This window comes from Megalopta genalis, chromosome 16 (assembly GCF_051020955.1).
Source record: "Megalopta genalis isolate 19385.01 chromosome 16, iyMegGena1_principal, whole genome shotgun sequence".
NCBI lineage: Eukaryota > Metazoa > Arthropoda > Insecta > Hymenoptera > Halictidae > Megalopta > Megalopta genalis.
This window is the reverse complement of record NC_135028.1, coordinates 859463-880435: the sequence shown is the minus strand read 5'-3', so window position 1 is coordinate 880435 and position 20973 is coordinate 859463. Positions and strand designations below refer to the sequence as shown.

At 47.3% G+C, this 20973-nt stretch overlaps 1 protein-coding gene across 3 annotated transcripts in view; it reads left to right on the top strand.

The window, feature by feature from the left end:
• LOC117224632 (uncharacterized) overlaps nucleotides 1-20973 on the top strand; it is a 65991-nt gene that overhangs the window by 42268 nt on the left and 2750 nt on the right. Inside the window, exons 2-7 of one of the 3 annotated variants that reach the window (XM_076526898.1) lie at nucleotides 4171-4589; nucleotides 9933-10095; nucleotides 12941-13078; nucleotides 13959-14083; nucleotides 14357-20233; nucleotides 20505-20916. In XM_076526898.1, the coding sequence (XP_076383013.1) occupies nucleotides 4250-4589; nucleotides 9933-10095; nucleotides 12941-13078; nucleotides 13959-14083; nucleotides 14357-20233; nucleotides 20505-20916 (7055 nt within the window). In that variant the 5' untranslated portion in view covers nucleotides 4171-4249. Of the gene's footprint in view, nucleotides 1-4170; nucleotides 4590-9932; nucleotides 10096-12937; nucleotides 13079-13958; nucleotides 14084-14356; nucleotides 20234-20504; nucleotides 20917-20973 lie in introns of all 3 variants that reach the window. The other 2 variants (XM_076526897.1, XM_076526899.1) reach the window with 2 other exon arrangements.

The window sequence follows — 20973 nt, the reverse complement described above, 5'->3', positions numbered from 1 at the left end:
GATCGGAGATCGTTTACATTCGGCTCGGAAAACCGAGTTGAATTCGCCGCGGCTTTGATCGCGTAATTTCTGGACCGGTCGTTGAATCGACGGCGAGAAGATTGGTTGAAGGGTTATTTAAAACCATCGATCGTGGACGGCCGGTTGGCGGATGGTAATCGCGGAAAAACCGGCGAAGCGAAGTGTACAGTAATGTCTCCCTTACCGACGCTCGGGTTGTACAGTAATGTCTCTCTAATTGACGCCCAGATTGCGCACAAATTATTCGTTATAAATTGTCCATAATTATAACAACGAGCCGCAAGGCTCGAACAATCGTATCTCTTCTTCCCAAATCGTCAAATTTAGTGGAAAATCTGAGCGTCAGTAAGGAAGACATTACTGTACACAGAAATGGACAATTTGGGAGGAGGAGATAGGATTATTCGAACGACTTGCGACTCGAACAATCGTATCTTCTCTTCCAAAATTGTCCATTTTTCTGGACAATCCGAGGGTCGATTAGAGAGACATTACTGTAAAAGTTCTGGCGCGTCGTTTGCCCGGCGGATTATGTCATACGGCGCAGAAGGCAGAAACGGATCCTGCGAAGCCGACCCGGGTGAACACGCCGAGAAGAAGGCTCCTTCCCTCCTGAGGACCTCACTCTCCTCCTGGCCCCGGGGTGAATCAGTCCTTTGTGCCCGGCTCTCTCAGGGTCAACCGCTTTCGGTGCAGTATATGCCTGCAACGTTTACACGTACACGCGCGAACACGCTCGCCCGTCTGACCGTAGCCTACAGGGTGTCTCGGAAGTCGTGAGGAACGATTACCGCTAGATACCGCGAGCCGGTTGACTCATTCCGCACGGCTATTATTGCCGGCCGGTTTCCTTTTTACTTTCGATATCGAAACACGGCAGCTTTTTAAATTTCTTCGACCGCTTCTCTTTTCGTTTTTTTTCTTCTTTCGTGTGTTCTTTTATTTTTCTTTCTCTCTCTCACTCTCCTTCTCTTTTTAAACGGGACGGCGAAGGTCTTCCGGCGAGAGAGAAGACCCTCTTTCGGAGGATCCTTTACGTAAGCGCGAGTCTACGTAGAAAGTTATCTTCCCGCCGATTCGCGAGACGATGCTTCGTGATCGTCGTCGTCGCTCGCGCGCGATCCGCCGACGTGTTTGCTTAGAGAAGACCGGCTTTCCACCCGTCGCCACGGCTATCGCGAATCGCGGATGAAACTTTTAGAAGAACGCTGCTGGCAAACGAGATTCGTTTGGAGAGAATATTCCGACGAGAAGATACTTCGAATAATCTCAGGAACCCCACATTTCCCGGAGATACCATAATTTTGGGGCACCCAAAATCAAATAGAAACTAGAAAGTTAAGATTTATCATAGTGATCGACGTTAGAACTCTTTCGCATGCGAAACGTCCTAATCAAATTCAGCTTGTTCGAATAAATTACAATGGAAATAAACCTTCGGAATTGGTCAAAAATTAGTGTCGCCCATGTTCGGCCGCCGCGGGGCTCGGCGCGTTAAAGCAGAAAGTGTGGCGGTGAAATAAATAATCGCGACATTAATCTTAATTAATCGGCTAAACGTAGCCGTGCCAGCGAAACGGGACGAGCGTGGCGAGTCTTCGAGGACGAGACGCGATCGTCGTCCCCGAAAGTTCGAAGCCGTGACCTCGATTTCGTTTTCTTTCGCGCATAAAGTCGGTATAAATGCGACCGGGGCGTCGTTACGAATTCAAAGAGGCCACTCGTTCCGGCGGTCAATTGCCGGCGAGGTTAGATAACCGAATTGATTCCCGGCCGAGCCTAATAAAAACAGAGACAACGGGAGACAACGGTTGCTCCGAGGTCGGCTTTTTAGATCCGAGCTTCTCCGGCTTATCCCGCCTCGTTTCTTGCCCGTTGGTCTTTTTACTCGCGCGACGTTTCGACAAAATCGAGCAACAAAAACGGCGACTTCTAAGAGGGCGGCGGCAGTTTCGCAAGAAACGGAGCGGTCGGCGGAGGGGATTGGTTTAGGCAAACAGACGCGAAGACCGGAGAATATTATTCTGTAACTCGTGGGTGCTGCTATCGATTGTTCAAATCAACGAAGAACATTGGCTCAGAGAAATTGCATACTTTTGAGATATTTGATATTAGTATTTGGCCATTGGCCTCTAATGAATGAACGAATGCACGAGACTTGGGTGCATAATGTTTGCAAAATGATTTATCGTTTCTTACATCGACGTTGCTGCGACTACAGTAATGTCTCTCTAATTGACGCTTGAATTGTGCACAGTAATGGACAATTTATTCAGCTTGAAAGAAGAGGAGATGCGAGTATTCGATCCTTGCGGTTCATTTTTATAGTTACGAATTGTTAACAACTATTAAAACGAGCTGCGAGGCTCGAGTAATCCAAAATTGTCCACTGAATTCTCCCTAATTGACGCTCGAATTGTGCAGAAATGTCTCCCTAATTGACGCTCGGATTGTGCAGAAATGTCTCCCTAATTCGCACCGAGATTGCGCACAAAAATGGACAATTTAGAAAGAGGAGATAATTATTGATAATCGTCAACTATAAAAACGAGCCGAAATTTATTATATTTCAATTCGTAATTTCAATTCGAAATTGTGCTCCAATTGGATTGAATTGACCAATTGCAATTACACTGGAATTTTGAATAGAATGGAAATCTGAGTTACAAATGACAATGCGACTATAATGTAATTGAAAATCACTCCTGGTATAAATATTTTGCTGTTTCTCAGCGATTTTAAATCGTCGCACGCGAAAACGATATTCGGGTATTCGAACGTATTCGAGTTTGAGGTTAGTTGGCGTGCCTTTAAGGAGCGCAATTCGTGTAATACGCTGAAAATAAAGTTATTTTTAGCGACCCTATTCTGTAACAGAACTGTGCGATGCGCAGCCATGGAAATCATCTGTTAGTGCTCCGAATGATTCGATCAATTTTAGAAACTTGTTTGCTAAATGCATCATTAATGATTAATTTGTTAATTAAAGCTACCCGATTTTTTAAATCGATCTTACTTAATATCCGTGTACGTACACAGTTTCCCCGTTATTCTTGCTTCCGAGTTGCGAGAAATCTAATTTGATCAATGATTCGTGATTAATGATTAACGATTAAAGCCAACGGAAAATCACGTTCGTGAATAATGATCAACGATTACTAAGTAGCCCGGTAACGGTGATTAATGAACAAGAAAATAATCGAATTAATGGTAATCGGTGACCAGGATTCGCTAAAAAATCATTAATCAGCAACGTTGACGGATTTCGATGAAACTGTCAGCGTGTTCAGAAGTTAACGAAATCCTGCGAAACGGGAATTGTTGTGCGTTATTTTAACGGTGGCATCTGCACCCGTTCGAGAAACTCGTTCATCGATTACGCCCTGAATTTCCAGATCGTAGCGCGGACGATACGCTTTATAGAGACAGAGAGAGAGGAAAAAAAAGCAAAGATCGCCTTACGTCAAGTTTCACCAACGATAAATTACACACCGGCGAAATCGGTCACCGAGAACTTAGCCAATCGGCAACGAAACAGAAACTTCGGAATGATATTCCGAATGTATTTGATCGCTGTGTTTCAGACGACGAAAATTTGTATTCTCGAATTTCTGCAAATTATTAGTTTCGCAACCGAACAATCTGGGAAAAAGTGAAACTACGCGAGCCTCGAAAAATATATGCTTTCGATCTTCGTCATAAATGAACGCGAAGATTGTCATGTCAACGTAATTCAATCGCATTGTAAATCAATCACGTTGCAATTCGTAATTCGAATCTCAATTCGATTAAATTACAATGTAATTCATAATTCGGATCTCAATTCAATTAAATTGCATGTAATTCGTAATTCGGATTTCAATTGAATTCAATTACAATGTAATTCGTAATTCGGATCTCAATTCAATTCAATTACAATGTAATTCGTAATTCGGATCTCAATTCAATTCAATTACAATGTAATTCTTAATTCAGATCTCAATTTAATTAAATTATACTATAATTCGTAAATATAAAAAATAATTCCATAAATATGTAAGTCACTCGGGGCTGCCTTTAAATAAAAAGTAGCCGGATCGAATCCAATCGAATCGCGTTGCTAGCGTTGCAGAATCGAGCCTAATCGGAATCGTGTTGCTTTCGTTGCAGAATCGAGACGCATGAGAGTCCATCGCGGGCCAGCATTCTCAGGTGAGGGCCCAGCAGCTTCCGGCGACGCAATCGTAAGATGTCGATGGCCGATGGTATGGACAATCCGGCGTTCGCCAGCGAAGAGGACTCCACTACCGAGCCGAAGGTGGATGGCGGCAATCAGCCTCAGCAAGTGACCTTGGACCAGGACCACAATAAGTCCGCGTCGGACAGCGGCCCGGTGGAAAATGGCCACCAACGATCGGCCACCGGAAGGACCAGTCCGGATCCGCATTACAAGACGGAAACGAAAATCGACCTGCCCGAGAGCAACGACAAGACCGTCGTCGAGCCGAAGATGAACGGGGTACACGGGAACGGGAACAACAATGACGCCAGTTTCCTTAACAATAGCGTGACGAGCGTTCAGATGAACGGTAAGACTCGATTTATTCAAACGTTATATGGCGAACGATGACGAATCGTGTAACTGATAACTGATAAACAGGGCTTGAATTTAACTGTAATCTAACTGCAAATTGTTTACGGAATTTGTAACTTTTGCATTTCTTTTTCTGTTTCTAGTTGAATTTTAGATTGACGTTTTAATTCGCGGTTGTGATTGGACTGTGTGGATTTCTGTGCAAAATAGAAATCTGTTTCATTAATTGCGAGGAAGAAAGTTCTTTCTTTTAGTGTACTTTCTGTGGATAAAAAGTGATACGTCAACGTTTCTTAATTGTTTTAATCTTTCTGCTATTTTAAATTGCAAGCGTTTGATTTTGGCGTAAATGTAATATAAAAAATAATATTATAATAATAGATTAAGATCAATGATATAATAATATTATGTAATAATAGAGTAATATCTATTTATCTATTTAGAATAATTCCATTCCAACAGTTATTTTGCACTTGATTGATAACAATTTTGAAAGAACATTTACAAGTTTATGCAATTTTTCAATTTACTTAGCATTATTTAAGAATACTGGAAACAGGATAAAAAGTTGGGCAAAATAACGAACAACTATATATACAGGGTGTCCCAAAAATGTTTCGCAATCTCGAAATGGTGGGTTCCTCGGATCATTTGAAGCAGCTTCTTCCTTTACAAAAATGTTCTCCGAGGCACCGTTAACGAGTTATCAACGAAAAACAGCGACCAATAAGAATCGAGTACGGCTGATGCGAGGCGGCACAGCCAAGCAGCGCGCGAAGCCCAGTTCCGCTCATTGGCTCGGTCGCCTCGCGCCAGCCGAGCTCGCCTCTCATTGGTCATTGTTTTTCATTAATAACTCGTTAAGGATGCCTCGGAGAAAATTTTTGTAAAGGAAAAAGTTGCTTCAAATGACCTCAGGAATCCCTTAATCGACTTACAATTAGATTAATTGACTTAAATAGTTGACTAACAGAAAAGTTCAATCTAAAAAAAGAATATCACCATTACATCAAATGTTAACAGTAACATTCAAGCCCTGTCCAACATTTTTGCAACAGTTTCGTCAATACTTTGTTGTTCCTCAACATTAAGATCGCCGTTAGAAACAGCGATACAGTGTCAATAAACCTTATCGTCTCTATAAAAAAAAACCCCAAACGATTTAACCGACACCAGTATCGTCGAAAGAGTTGTAAAAACGTTACAACTTCGTGAGGCATTCCGTTTCTTGTCCGCATACGTACGATCGAAGCGTGAACGAACGAATTTACAATTTAGAAAAATAGCAAAAAGAAAGAAAAGAAGAAGAAGAAATAAAGCGAGTTTACCGAACACGCGTGAAATGTGAACAGGAAAGCAACAACCGAGGGCAGGATACTTTTACAACATTGTGGTTAAACGCGAAACGACGTTCGAAAACGTCGATATCAATCGGCGCGTGACTTCGCAGTTCCAGGGAGCTGCCAGAGAAGAGGGTTAGGACATGGCTCGGAGATTTTTCGAAGCATAACGAAACATGGGTGCACCTAATAAGGCATGAGCGACGCGAACGTTAAACGGGCCTATTATCGTTCCATTTCATAACGAGTTTCCAGAAATTCTTTGACCGATGTAATGTACAAATCGGCCGGCAAAAAAATCTTACGTTTTACGTAATAGAGAGAGAGAAAGAGAGAGACCCGGTCGCCGGAACGTTCGCCGAGAAAATTCTTCGGGGGCAAAAAAAGTCATCGCGGCGTCGCGTCGTCGCATTTATCGCAGCTTTCCTCCACCACGATACTATTTCCTTCGTGCTGGAGAAAGACCGCGAGGTTGCTGCTGGTTGCTGCGTGATGTAAAACGTGTAAAACTGCGACCGAACGGAGCTGGGACTTTCTGTCTCGTCGTTTCCGACTGACTCGGACAAATGATCGTATCGAATTGCGTAAGCCTCCGCGTTCATTTACATTCGATAAATAATGTATACGCTGCACCGGAAAAAAGAGAATACTGGCGAAGACGCCGCTGTTTGCATGTTAATGTCTTCCGTTAACTATCGCGTCGCTTCGCTGATTAGGCGCGAAACAGGTTCAATTATTTTCTCCCGCTTCTATTTTCTACGAGTTATTTAGACTGATTTCTCAGAGATTTCCGCTCCGATCTTAATAATTTTTTAATATGTATATATGTATGTTTAATATATACGTTGTATAAACAATTCGATTTTTACACGGTTTTGAAAATTATCGCGAATTCTGTCCGTGCCTCTGCGACAGGCGTTTCTTTCGAGCTCGTTTTTATAGTTGTTGAAAAGACTATTTTTTTAATTTTTCGCAAATCGGAAGCTAGTGTCGCATACCGTTGATCTAATTTACTCACAGTACAACATATTCAAAATTTATTTAGGTCGATGCGGAGTCCAAAGTTCAGAGAATAATTACCGATTCGTATATCGTCATTGTTTCTAACAATAAAGCTGGATACACGCGATTGCTCTACGATTTTGTTGTAGCAACGCGCGATTTTCGAACAAATGAGAAAGAGTAGAAACTAAAAGTATTAGAAAGTTATACCTCTAATATCGGAGAGAGTTTCGTCAGTGTCGATGCATAGAATTCTTATGTCATATGGCTTGAAATTATTGTAAACGGCTATCAAAGTTGAAAATCACCCGGTACGCGCGGACTTTCTATACGTTGCTTCGGCATTTTTACGCAAAGTCGTTTAATCGACGGCCAGTTTTGGAACAACATCTGACCGCGAATATATCTGCAAGTGGCACAAAAATTCATTGACATGCTCTCTTTACGCATTTTATAGTTCGCGAGTAATTGCAGCGCGAATAAAATATTTATATTTTACTTGCAAAAATACGCGCATGGCCTACGATAAAATATCTGTTCACAATTTGCCAATTAAGATACCATTTCACCCAGCTCTGCATTTAATTAGGGTGGCCTCACGCCGACAGATCGTCGCCGCGGTCAAATTATCTAATAATTTTCGCGGGGGATTATCGCGCGGAAAATGATCGTTCAGATTTTTCCCGAGCGCGGCACGGTAATTGGAACAGGCTTAACGGATGAGCAGTAGATTTGGTGGCGCGATGCAAAGCCGCGCGGCGGCTGAATGGGAAGGACACGTTTGAATGCGCATACGATTCGAAAGCCAAGCGGAACGTGTAGAAATAACAGCCGTTGCTGAAATCCACGCCGATCGCACGATTTTACCAGATATGATCGGGAAGAGCCGAACTTTCGATCGTTAATTACTACCACCACCAGACCGCCGAGAAAAAGTCGTTCGAGGTCGGTGAAACGCAGAAAGTGTACGGACGGCCCTCCGGCGCGACGATGGTCAACCTTAAAAAATAAATACATTCGCGACCGTAACAACGATCGCCTAATCGTCTCCGACGAGAACATTTCTCATTTCGTTCGCTGCACACGCGCCCTAATTACAGCGGCCCCCAAAAATGCCGGTAACACAGCTTCTAAAATGTAATACAGTAATGTCTCTCCAATTGACGCTCAGATTGTCCACAGAAATGGACAATTTGGGAAGAGAAGACGCGATTATTCGAGCTTTACAGTTTATTCTTATAGTAACAAATTGTCAACGATTTTAAAAAGGAGGAGCTGCAAGACTCGAATAATCGTGTCTTCTCTTCCCAAATTGTCCATTTTAGTGGACAATCTGAGCGTCAGTAAGGGAGACGTTACTGTAACTTCTTTAAAACTCAACTAAATGATTTGTAATAAATCTATTAACCCTCGAGCTATGTTTACGTAACTTTATTTGATACCATAGAATATGTTGAGACATTTTGAACATTGAAAACTGAGACACCCTGTATATTATAGAGCGTTTCTCAGGTATTACAAGACTGTCATCGATTTCGTTACAACTTAAAAGTCTTATCGTTCAATATTAACATTACAGTAATGTCTCCCATAATGTCTCCCATAATGTCCCCCAAACTGACGCTCAGTCTTTGTTAATATAAAAATTATCCGAGAACGTGATACAACAAATTTTAAGGGTGCAACAAAGGGTTAATATCCCTCTATCATCTGAAAAAAAGAAGTTCAAGTCACTCAGTCCAGTTTCGAAAAAGTTATTGCATTTCAAAAGGTGCGCGAACCCGTTCGCGTCGTTCGCCTAACGCGGAAGTTCGACGAGCATCGACGCGGATAGTTACGATTACAATTTAATACACTGTCGAACGTCCGTAAACGAATCGGCGAATTACAGGTTACGTTAACGGCGAGCAAATGTGCTAAATAAGCGTAAGTAGGTAATACGTATTTCCAAGCGTGGTTCGTGATGCACGGTAATTGAATTCTAATGTTTCCGAGGAACATATTTCCCATTACGTAACAAGGTCGAAAAACCAACATTCTCGTGAGCTCGGATTCTGCTTGAGAAACGTTACGCGCGATCTTTTTATAGATCCGCGATGAAGTAACGAGCGCATTGTTCTATTTCGCTTCGGCACGCTCTCGTAAACCACCCCTCGCGGACGAATACGGTAATGTCTCCCTAATTGACGCTCGGATTGTCCACGAAAATGGACAATTTCGGAAGAGGAGCCTTGCGAATTCGAGCCTCGCAACTCGTTTTGATAGTTGCCGATTTTCATCAACTGTCTTCCCTCTTGCAAAATTGTCCATTTTTTCTACGCAATCTCGGCGTCAATTAGGGAGACATTGCTGCACAATCCGAGCGTCAATTAGGGAGAATTCGGTAATTTCTCCCTAATTGTCACGCAAATTGTGCAGAAAAATAGACAATTTGGGAGGAGAAGATGCGGTTATTCGAGCCTTGCTTCTCGTTTTCATAGTTGTTGACAATCGGTAACTATAAAAGCGAGCACCAAGGCTCGAATAATCGTATCTTCTCTTCCCAAACTTGTCCACTTTCGTGGACAATCTGAGCGCGAATTAGAGAGACATTACCGTATACGCAAAGTTTCTTAACTCTCTCGCCGTTGCGCGTAGATTCGAACACGCGTTGCGAAATTCCCGATTAATATTCTAGTCCCAGGGGTTCTCAAACGTTGTAAAATAGGAATACAAAAAAAGAGAACACGCTCTAAACTGGTATTAGTGTCGGAAACTAGGCGAAAAAGAAAGCACGGCTCTTCGTCGCGTTACCGGTTTTCCCAGCCGGTATCCGACCGGGCGAGGGTTAAAATCTGGTGTCCGGTAACCGGAGGGTGATCGATAATTAATTTATGCAAGGAACGAGGCCCGTCTCCGCGGCTCGAGGCCGAAAAACGGGAACCGGTTTTTACACCCCCTCGCGCGTGCCGGCATTGGCGAGCGTGGATTGAACGATTTCCGGTTTTATTTCGTAGACTCTGGGAAGAAGGAGCAAATCGAGGCCGTGAACTTGGAGCTGGTCTCGATGAGGCCTTACGCGGGCAACAATCAAACGAAAGGCCAGGAGGCCTGCGAGGTGCCAGCCGATCCCTACGAGGAGTACTTCGTGCCGGTGAACGAGCATCGGAAGTACATCAGGTAACGAAAACCGACGGTCGATTATACGAACTGTTGTAACCACGATCGGATGTTTCGCCTACTCGTTTCTCTCTGTCCTGTTGTTATGGCTGTTACTTTTAACATCGAATTAACCGTCCATTGTTCACCAGCCCGGCGGGCAGTAAAGACGCGCTTTGACAATGAAAGTGTGTTTGACAGGAAAACACTGTGAACACCCGAGAGCACCCTGTTTTCGCATCGTCGAAGAAAATTCGTCGGTTGAACGCGCAAAAATGCGTTCGAAGAAATCTTGCGACGCTCGTTATCCGAGTATTCCGATCCCGACGGACGATTTCCATAGGTTTTCCGGACAAGCTCGTCCGAATCTGTTTTTCCGAATCGGCGAACGATCCAATTTACGCTCCGCGGCGCGGCGTCGGAGATACAATAAAAAAAAAAGGAAAAGAAAATGGTGGATAGAAGCGGAACGAGCGAAGGTCCTCGGACATTATTACGGAGACACGTTCACCGATGGAAACGGTTTGCGACACGACACGATCGTGTCACAATGTTCCGTAGGAAAATGCACGAGTGACCGTCTATTGCAAAAATGACCGTCTTTCGTCGAGCTGCGTGCGTACCCGAGGTAGAAATAAAACTCTGCGTCAACCTCGAACTGTTTCATAACACGACGGTCTCGGGTTCAGCGGTTTCGTGCGCTCGAACACGGTTTCAGCGGGACGAGTAAATCTCGCTAAAACGCAGACGAATCTTTTAGAGATTGCTCTGCAAGGTGTCCAGCAGTCTAGCGTAGTCCCCCGGTTGATTTTGCTTGCTTATGGCCTTGTTAGAATCAGAAACGACTCGTTTTTAGTTTAGATTTTAGGAAAACGCACTTTCGACAGTGTTTGCGATAGGATAGCAATATGTGTGTCACGAAAATGTCTCGTAATCTGAAAATGGGAGGTTCCTGAGGTCATTCGAAGCAACTTTTTCCTTTGCGAAAATTTTCTCCGAGGCTTCGTTTACGAGTTATCAACGAAAAACACTGGACCAATAAGAGGCGAGCTCGGCTGGCGCGCGGCGGCCCAGCCAACGAGTGCACGGAGCCCAGTTCCGCTCATTGGCTCGACCGTCTCGCGTCAAATGATCTCGCCTCTGATTGGTCACTGTTTTTCGTTAATAACTCGTTAACGAAGCCGCGGATCGCATTTTCGCTGAGGGAAAAGTTGCTTCAAATCACCTCAGGAATCCCATACTTTCGGATTGCGAGACATTTTTGAGACATCCTGTATAGGATGCGTCCAAAACGAAATTCTCGAGGCTGTTTAACAGCCGAAGACGCGCGACGCTGCGCAAGCTTGCGGAAGTTTAAGTCCTTCTAACTGTTAGAGAGTAGATGCTAGTTTCTCTGTTCGCGACAGCACAGCAGATCGAGCAATATAGTAATGTCTCCCTAACTGACGCTCAGATTGTGCACAAAAATAGACAATTTGGAAAGAGGATTATTCGTGTTCTGCTTCTCGTTGTTATAGTTGTTGACAATTTGTAACTATAAAAACGAACCGCAAGGCTCGAACGATCGTATCTCTACTTCCCAAATTGTCCACTTTTGTGGACAAACTGAGCGTCAATTAGAGAAACATTAGTATAATCGATGTAGAACCCCATCGTACGGAGCATATTAATTAACATTAATTGTTTAACAAGCAAATAAATATACCGAAGAGCTACGGGTATTAGAGGCAACAAACACGATCGCAGCTACTAAAACGAATTAAACACGATGTACGAATGTGTTACTTTCTGTAAGTGCAAGGAGATAACAGTTTAATCCTAACGTTGAGGTGTCACGTGGGACGGTAGCATTGTGATATTTCATTGAAACCACTTTTCTTTTTATTGCCGATTTGTATTCTTAACCCTTGAGTAGTCTGTTAGAGCCACAACCGCGGACCTAATTTTTATGCCGCTAATTAACACAACTGTTTGTCAATTTAGATGAGCTTTGATTATCTTGCCCTGCCTTCCATACTACAATGAAAACTTGATTTTCGTTTAGAAATTCGGTGAAAATGAATGTTTCGTTTCTGGAGTTTCAGAGTCCATTTTAATGGGGTACTTAACGGTTAAATTATCGATTTTTCCATATATTTTTCATATATCTCCATGTATATTCCATATATTTTTTCATATATTTTTTTTCATATATTTTCATACATATTTCATATATTTTTCAGATATTTTCATATACATTTCATATATTTTTCATATATATTTCATATATATTCATATATTTTTTAAATATATATTTTCATATATGTTCCACATATATCTTCATCTATATTTCACATATATTTTCATCTATATTTCACATATATTTTCACACATATTTCACGTATATTTCATATATGTTGGGCGCCAGCCAAGCTCGCTCCTCATTGGTCACTATTCTCCATTAATAACGCATAAACAAAGCCTCGAATTGCATTTTCGCTAAGAAAAAACTTGCATCAAAACGACCTCAGGAACCTCCAATTCCCTAATTTCAAGACGTACTTGATCTAATACCGATCACACCATTTCGTTAAAAAAAAAGAAAGGCAACTTCGACGAGAGTTCAAAATCTAACGTCCACTTATCCCCGTACATTTTCTGCTCCCACGATCGATTCGTTGGCAAAAAAAACAATCAAAGATTTAGATAACTATATCTGTGCACCTTACCGTAATTAGCTCCGCGCGACAACGTTGCTAGCCACCCCCTAGACGTTCCCTAAACACCATACATCATCGGCGCTGATCGAACAAAAATCACCATTACCCCGTTTGCCCAGCTCAGTAGAGAGTTAGACGGTGTTTTCTGTTGTCACGGTACCTAGCAGGGGTCCCGAGGCCGAGGTTGAAACAACCGTGGCTGGAGTGCGTTTTGATTTGGGCCCCGGCGTCGGCCGCGAGGGACTCAGCCTGAGAGACCCCGCCGCCGGACTGGTCGACTATTCCCACTGGCTGACAGCCCTCAGGTACTTTGAAGGATGCTTTCGCGGATGAGCAAGAAAGGGCGGAGGGAGGCTGCTCGATCGATGAACGGTGGATGCGCACGATCGCGAAACTAACCCGCTGCTTCTTTTGCTGCTGTGAATATACATACTGTCTTTGTTTTTTTTTGTTTTTTTTTTGGTCGACTGAGCCTGATGTCTGACGACGGAATGCAAAAAACATCTCACGATTATTCTATCACGACAAATGTAATATTGCACCGTGGCGACGTGTGCACCCGTTGAGACACGTGGACCGATCCGAGAGCAGAGTCTCGTTTTTCTTTTTGCTTTATTTTCGGACCGCGCGAACCCCCGAACTTCGCCTGAGAGAGAGAGAGAGCACATCTCCTCGCTCGAAGAATAAAGAACATCCCCTGTACCATATACACGGGTGAACAGATATACTCGGGCAACGATAATGAAAAAACGTTCACAACACGTCCACGTCACGAAGCTGACATATGCCCCCCCCCCCCACACATGGACACTGCTCGTCTCACAAGCATTAAAATGGTATTAAAAATCAAGTTAGCTCGGTCCGATCTCGTCGTCGTCGTCGCCCCCCAACAAAACCCCGATCGAACTTGCGACTAAAGGGTGCAACACAATAATGCGATCGTGCCGCAAGAACGTTAGATGAAAGCCAGCTAGAGAGATGTTCACGACATAATGGTCTTAGAGAATGGGTGGTTGTTCGTCTAGGAAAGCTTTCCTAATCCCATGGCTGATCGCTGAGGAACGACTCCGATATATATTCACAAGCACAGTGCTGTACAATATACGCTTATTTTGGGTCCAGGATGAGGGTGAACGGACGTGTACGTAGACGATCTTAATGATTAGGCGTAAACTTGTGTTACAGGGGTGAGAAACTGTATGTCACCAAGGACAAACGATCGAGGAGCTCGTATTGGAGAAGGATGGCTTGCTGGGGCTGCGGGCTGTTGGTTCTTTTGGTGGCTGTCGTCATTGCCATTTTAGCTGCAAGTAAGGACCATTTTCTGGTTTCGCTTTGTCGTTGATATTGTGAATAAAAATATGTATCGATGATACCTTGAATTGATATCATAAATAAAAATATATATCAGTGATATCTTAAATCCATATTATAAATAAAAATACATATCAATGACATCATAAATTGATATTATAATGGTCCAAAGATATAAATGGTCCAAAGTATCATAACGATTTCCTGAACCCCGTTAAAATTCGTGCTCACTCCTCTCACAAAACTAAATTTCGACGATTCTGTTACAGCTGGCGTAATTTTGACGCAAGAGGCGTCGGAACCACTGGAGAACCTGCAGCAGACCAATTCTCGCCAGTTCGGCGACGTCCGAACCTCCGGCAGCCAAGAATACATGAAAGACCCGCCGCCTAGTCCGCCGCCAGCTACCTCGAGTTTCCCACCATGGCAAACGACGGACGAGTCCTTGTACAAAAACGTACCGAGCGCTTTGGACGGCTTGATGCAGCTCGACGAGTTCCGCTGGAACGACGAGTTCCAGGACCACAAGTCTCGAATGTACAGACAGGTGTCCGGCGAGCTGGAGGAGCAGCTGAAGAGGATGCTGCGCCCCGGGGACAACGGAACGATAGTGAAAGTGTACAGCATAAACCGGCAGGGACACGTGAAGTTTAGAATAAGTTATCCGCCGCGACCGATGGTCGAGGAGACGCAACGGACCATCGAGGAGTCGCTGCAGAAGAACGGCAACATGCTCGGACAGTATCATCTGAACCGGCTGACGGTCAGCAATCTCGTCGACGAGTGCCAGATCGAGAATTATGGTTGTTCCGACAACTGCGAGTACGACTACTCCGTCGGCGTGTTCTCGTGTTCCTGCGACCCCGGGAAAACATTGGACAACGGTGGAAAGCGTTGCGTGGACAAGAACGATCTGAGCAACGTCGAAATGGACGACGAGGTGCCGGAGACCAGCACCGAAGTGGTTCACTACTACGTTCAAGGGAGAAGCAGGGGACCGGGCACGTTGTTCGAGCCGAGAAGACCCGACGATTGGGATCATTCCGAGCAGAGCACCGAATCTGGTCATTTCAAGCACACCGAAGACGATAACAACCACGGCCATGACCACGACATGCACGATCATTCGCACGATTTGGACAAACCTGACCATGTACACTGGATGCACGATCACTCTGGACACTTGCCGACCGAGGAAACGACGGAATCTGAGAAGCCGGAACCTTCTGCGGAGCCAGAACCAGCTGCCGAACCAGAACCTTCTGCGGAGCCGGAACCGTCGGCCGAACCAGCTGCCGAACCAGAGCCTTCGGCTGAACCAGAGCCTTCTGCGGAGCCGGAACCTTCGGCTGAACCAGCTGCCGAACCAGCTGCTGAAGTAAAACCTTCCGCAGAGCCAGAACCTTCGGCTGAACCAGAGCCTTCGGCTGAACCAGAACCTTCGGCCGAACCAGAACCTTCGGCCGAACCAGCTGCTGAACCAGCTGCTGAACCAGCTGCCGAACCAGCTGCCGAACCAAAACCTTCCGCGGAGCCAGAACCTTCGGCTGAACCAGAGCCTTCAGCTGAACCAGAGCCTTCGGCTGAACCAGCTGCTGAACCAGTGCCTTCGGTTGAACCCGCTGCTGAACCAGAGCCTTCAACCGAGCCAGCTGTTGAACCAGAACCTTCGGCTGAACCAGAACCTGCAGCTGAGCCAGAACCATCGGCTGAACCAAAACCTTCCGCAGAGCCAGAACCTTCGGCTGAACCAGAGCCATCGGCTGAACCAGCTGCTGAACCAGAGCCTTCGGCAGAACCAGCTGCTGAACCAGAACCTTCAACCGAGCCATCTGCTGAACCAGAACCATCGGCAAAGCCGGAACTTTCCATAGAACACGACACTTCGGTAAAACTGGAACTTTCGACCGAACCGGTGTCGCTCTCAGAACCAGAATCTACCACGGAATCGGGAGCTTCGACGAAACCCGAGCCAACAGCTGAACCCGAGCCTTCCGCCGAGCCAGAACCTTCGGCCGAACCTAGAGCCGAGTCCTCGTCCACGGAGCCAGAACTTTCGACGAAGCCGGAGCCTTCCGCCGAACCTGAACCGTCTACAAACCCAGAACCAATTGCGGAAGAGAAGCCAACTGTACAACCTGAACCGACCGCAGAACCAGCTGCTGAACCAGAAGCAACCGTGGATCCACAGCTTTCTGTAGAACCTAATCCTACCGCCGAACCAAAGCCACCGACCGAACCAACGCCTCTCTTCGAGCCTGACTCTGTCACCGAGCCGAAACCTGCGAACGATGAATCTGTCTACCCTAGAATGACTACGGTGCCATCGATAGAGACCTCGACGAACGTAGAATTCCAACAAGACAACGTTGGTGTAACTCCCAATGTCGAAGAGCTCTCAAAAACAGAATCATCTATCGAAGCTGTGCCCAACAAAGCTGATCCGATTACCGACGCACCGACCACCGAATCTCCGACAGAGGCTACGACCATAACTCCCGAAGGTGAACGTTCCACGAATATGGAGCCAGAATCCACAACCTTGTCGGCGATCGAAGAAGTCGCCGGCAAAGAAGCGACTACCGAGCGAACGATAAGCGACAATGCACCCTTGTCGGTGATACCTTTGACGACGGACAACGAGCAGGACAAGACACTGAGCCGTTCGTTCTCCGACGATCATTTAGGAGGGACTACGCCGGTAATCGATACGACAATGAGGGAAGTGGAGGGTGAACATAAAATGACGGCAAGTCCTGCGGAAGAAGATCGCGGAACTGTGAACGTCGAAGCTGCGGCCGAGAATAAAACATTGCGAGACGAGGTCGCTGAGTATACCACGATGAGAACGGACGACGAAGAGAGCACAGAACCTTCGACAGATAGCTCAATGTTGACGCCTAGATCCGTGGTCCCTGAAGCAGAGTCCACTACGGTCTCGAATTTGGGATCCGAGACGACGCTCCTCCCCGCAGAGAATACAACATACATTTCCGAGAATACGACAGAAATGGATTCTACGGTGGACAATGACGCTTCGAAGCAACCGAAGTCGCAGAACGTGCCCGAAGCCGTCGAGCCCACCACCTTGGAGCCCGCAACGAGTCCGCACGACATGAACGTGATCGACCACATTCCTGTAACCGTGTTCCCGAAGCTACCGAAGGACTTCGGTAAGAACGTCGAGCCTCTGATAGAGCCGCTGAAGAACGACACGGAGGAACACATTATGATCATACCGAAAGAGGAATCGCCCGAGGTGCAGGACCCCCACGCGATCATCCCTCAGCTGACCCCCGAACAAAGCAACAAACCAGCGAATATATCGTTGTATGAAAGCACCACGTCGGAGAACAAGATCATCGAATCATCCACGGAAGAGGTTAAAGCAGTTTCGAATCACTCCGCGAGTCACCCAAGCGAGAACGTGGTCCCTGCCGGGGACTCGGTCCGCTTCGAGGACAGCTTGGAGCACTCGACCAGCCACCCGTTGCACCCTGTCGTCTACCCGGACAATTTGGTCGATCACATCGTCACCGAGAAGTCGGACGTGGTCTACGAGAAGCACGTGGACGACATGTCGCCGTTCCTGCCAGACGTTCAGAGGGAGAAGGAAGTGAAGAAGGCGCCCAGACTGGACAAGGACGAGCAGGACGTGCCGAACCCTTTCGATGGCCACGTGGAGGACGTGGTGACGGACAAGCCGATGGCGGAGCACGGCACCACCGAGAGAAACGAGTCGGATCCGAAGGACTCCGACGCGACGAACGACGTGCGCCCCGAAGCGCGAAGCAACAAGCCGATCGGCGAGGAGGAGGAAAGCAACAAGGTGAACAACACGGGGGATCCAGAGGGCTCGACGAAAGAGCCGTCGACCTTATCGGACGTCCTCAACGTCAACGACACGGACACCGAGACGCAGAACGGCTTGCATGCTTACGATGTCGTCGACAAACCCGTCAACGATCACGTTCACGCGGATCTTCCCGCGGAAGATGAAGAAGCTCTGAAGGTGGTGCCGCTGGAGGAGTTCAAGGAAACGACCGGCAAAGCGCACGAGGGCAAGCCTGAGGTGACGGAGTCTTCGACGATCTCGAATTCCAAGGTTGACTATAATAATCCTGAAGAATCTATTACTGGCAATGTGACGAGCACTTTGGAGAAGCCCGAGGAGAACGCCGTCGAGGATCAGTACAACGACATCAACGACGACAGAGAGATCACCAAGGACAAGGGGACCGGGCGTCTGCTCGCGAACAACATCAATTCGGTGGAGAACAGCGAGGAGAAGTCGTCGAAGCTGACCGACGCTCAGGCGAAGGTCTCCGCGAACGACACCGAGGTCGCGTCGATAGGCAATGTCGCGGAGAAACACGCCGAGGACGCGAAATTGACCACGCAGATACCGATACTGCCGATGGAGATTCAGCAGGAGATGTCCACGACCGAGAAGATCGACAGCACGACGGTGACCGAAGAGGCTCCCAAGAAAGACAACGAAACGGAAGCGAGCGCCGCGACGGCTCGCGCTAATTCGGAAGAGGCCACGACGACTCAGGTGCCGACCACCCACGCGAGCTCGATGGAGACGAAGACCACGGCCCAGGTGCCGATCCTGCCGGAGGAATTGCAGACCACGGAGAGCGAGCCGGTGCTGACCACCTCGACGATGCAGCCGGAAAAGGCGAACGAGACGAACGTCGATGCGCGAACATCGATGAACGAAACGAGCGACGCCAGCAGAACCGAGGATTCTATCGGCAATTCGGAGGAACGCGACAATAAAACGAACGACCTTGCGACGAGCGCGGTGGAGCACTTAGGCGGTAGGAAGATCGACATCGAGCCGCAGATAGACGTCCCGAACGTGAACCAGACCGACGAGGAGAACGCGACGGTGGAAACCTCGACGAGCACCGAGAACAACTCGAAGGCGAACGAAACGGACAACCCGATAGAAGGGCGCGCGAACTCGACCGAGAATGTCACTTCGAGTACGGCGAACAGTTTCAGCGAGGACATAAGACCGGTCACGGAGATCCTCGAGGACGACACGCCGGTCGGGTTCGTGTACAGAACGCTGTTCACCACGACGCCGAAAGCTGTGCTGGCCGACCTGAACGTGGGAGAAATGTCGGAGGAAGACCTGAGGGTGATCCCTCTGGAGAAGAGTCTGGAGCTGAAGAAGAAGTCCGTGGACAAGAAGGTGGTCGACAAGTACAAGTACAAGAAGGAGAAGGAGCTGGATCTGGAAGCCGACGGAGAGGAGAACGCGGTGACGGACGTCCCGGATCCTGTGGTGCTGCCTATGACGGAGCTCCCAGGACCCGAAAGGGTTGCCGCGAGTACCGTGTACGTCTCGAAGGAGGACGCCGCGATATCGAAGCTGAAGATCACGGAGACCACGAGCGGCTCGAATCAGACGTCGTCGAAAGACGTCCTCGAAGGGGACTCTGACGGCGCAATGGGTGCGCTGGAGTCCAGCACGAAGAGATACCTCAGCTTCATCCCCGTGTCGGAGGAGATCAACGAACCGGAGCCGGTCACCGAGCCCTACTTCTATTTCCGTCGGCCGAGCCTAACGAACTTTACGACGGCCGCCCCGTTGGCGGTCGGTGAATCATCGGGCGAAGGACGTTCCGCGATTGTCTCGGCGAAAATTGCCGAGCCGGACGACACAAAGGCGAACGAAACCGGCTCGCAGACTTCAATGATCGTTTCGGACCGGTCGGCTGTTACCTCACCGGCGCCGGAAGCGGGCGTAACGCGGGTTACGAAAGGACGCGGCGACGCGGACCTCGGCTCGCCCATCGGGCACATCGACGTCTCCTTCTTGAACCTGCCGCCGAACCTCGTGTTCTCGAAGTGCACCGCGGGTCAATTCCAATGCGCGAACGGAACGTCCAGGGACGGCGCTTATTGCGTCAAGCTGTCCGCGAAATGCGACTCCGAGAACGACTGCTCGGACGGCTCCGACGAGCTCAATTGCGTGGAACAAGGCTGCCCTGGAAATTTCCAGTGCGCGAGCGGTCAATGTCTAAAGCGGGATCTCGTCTGCAACAAGATCCTCGACTGCGACGACGGCACCGACGAGAAAAACTGTGATAGATGGGAATGCCAGCCCGACGAATTCCGGTGTCCGAGCGGTGAGTATATCCTTGCGGTGTCGCGGAGCGGTCCGTTCCGCGACCATTAAATGTAAATAAGGATAACGACGATTATAAAGAAGTGAAAGGAAAAACGAACGGTCGGCCGGTTAATGGGCCTGCCTTGAATATTAATAGACTGGTTTTAGAATCGATTATGGTAAATAATCTAGGGGATCTGAGAGCCGGAGTGCCGTGGAATCGGTGTCGGTCGAAGCCGCGAAAATCGGATGCGCCTCTAATAATGCGCCTTTAATTTATTTGATTTCAGGGAGATGCATACCGAGCATCTGGCAATGCGACGGCCGGCCCGACTGCGAGGACCATCGGGACGAGTACGAGTGCAACGAAAGCTGTGGAAACGACGAGTTCCTTTGCCCGAAGGAAAAGTGGTGCATACCGTTGACGTGGCGTTGCAACAACTTCAGCGAATGTGCCGACGGCGAGGACGAGAAGCTCTGCTATTGCGACACCGATCAATTCAAATGCAAAAGCGGCGGATGCGTACGAAAGGAACAAGTCTGCGATGGAATAGAACATTGTCCCGATCATTCGGACGAATGGGGATGTTTGATCGCCAATGTGGCAACCGAGAGGAATCTCACGGACGGGCAAAAGGACGGCGCGATCGGGAGCAACGCCGGACAGGAATTGAACGACAGAAAATCTCTGTTGAAGATAAGGTAAATTCGAATTTTATCGGTCGTGGCATCGTCGCCCTTAATTACCCCCTTAATTAT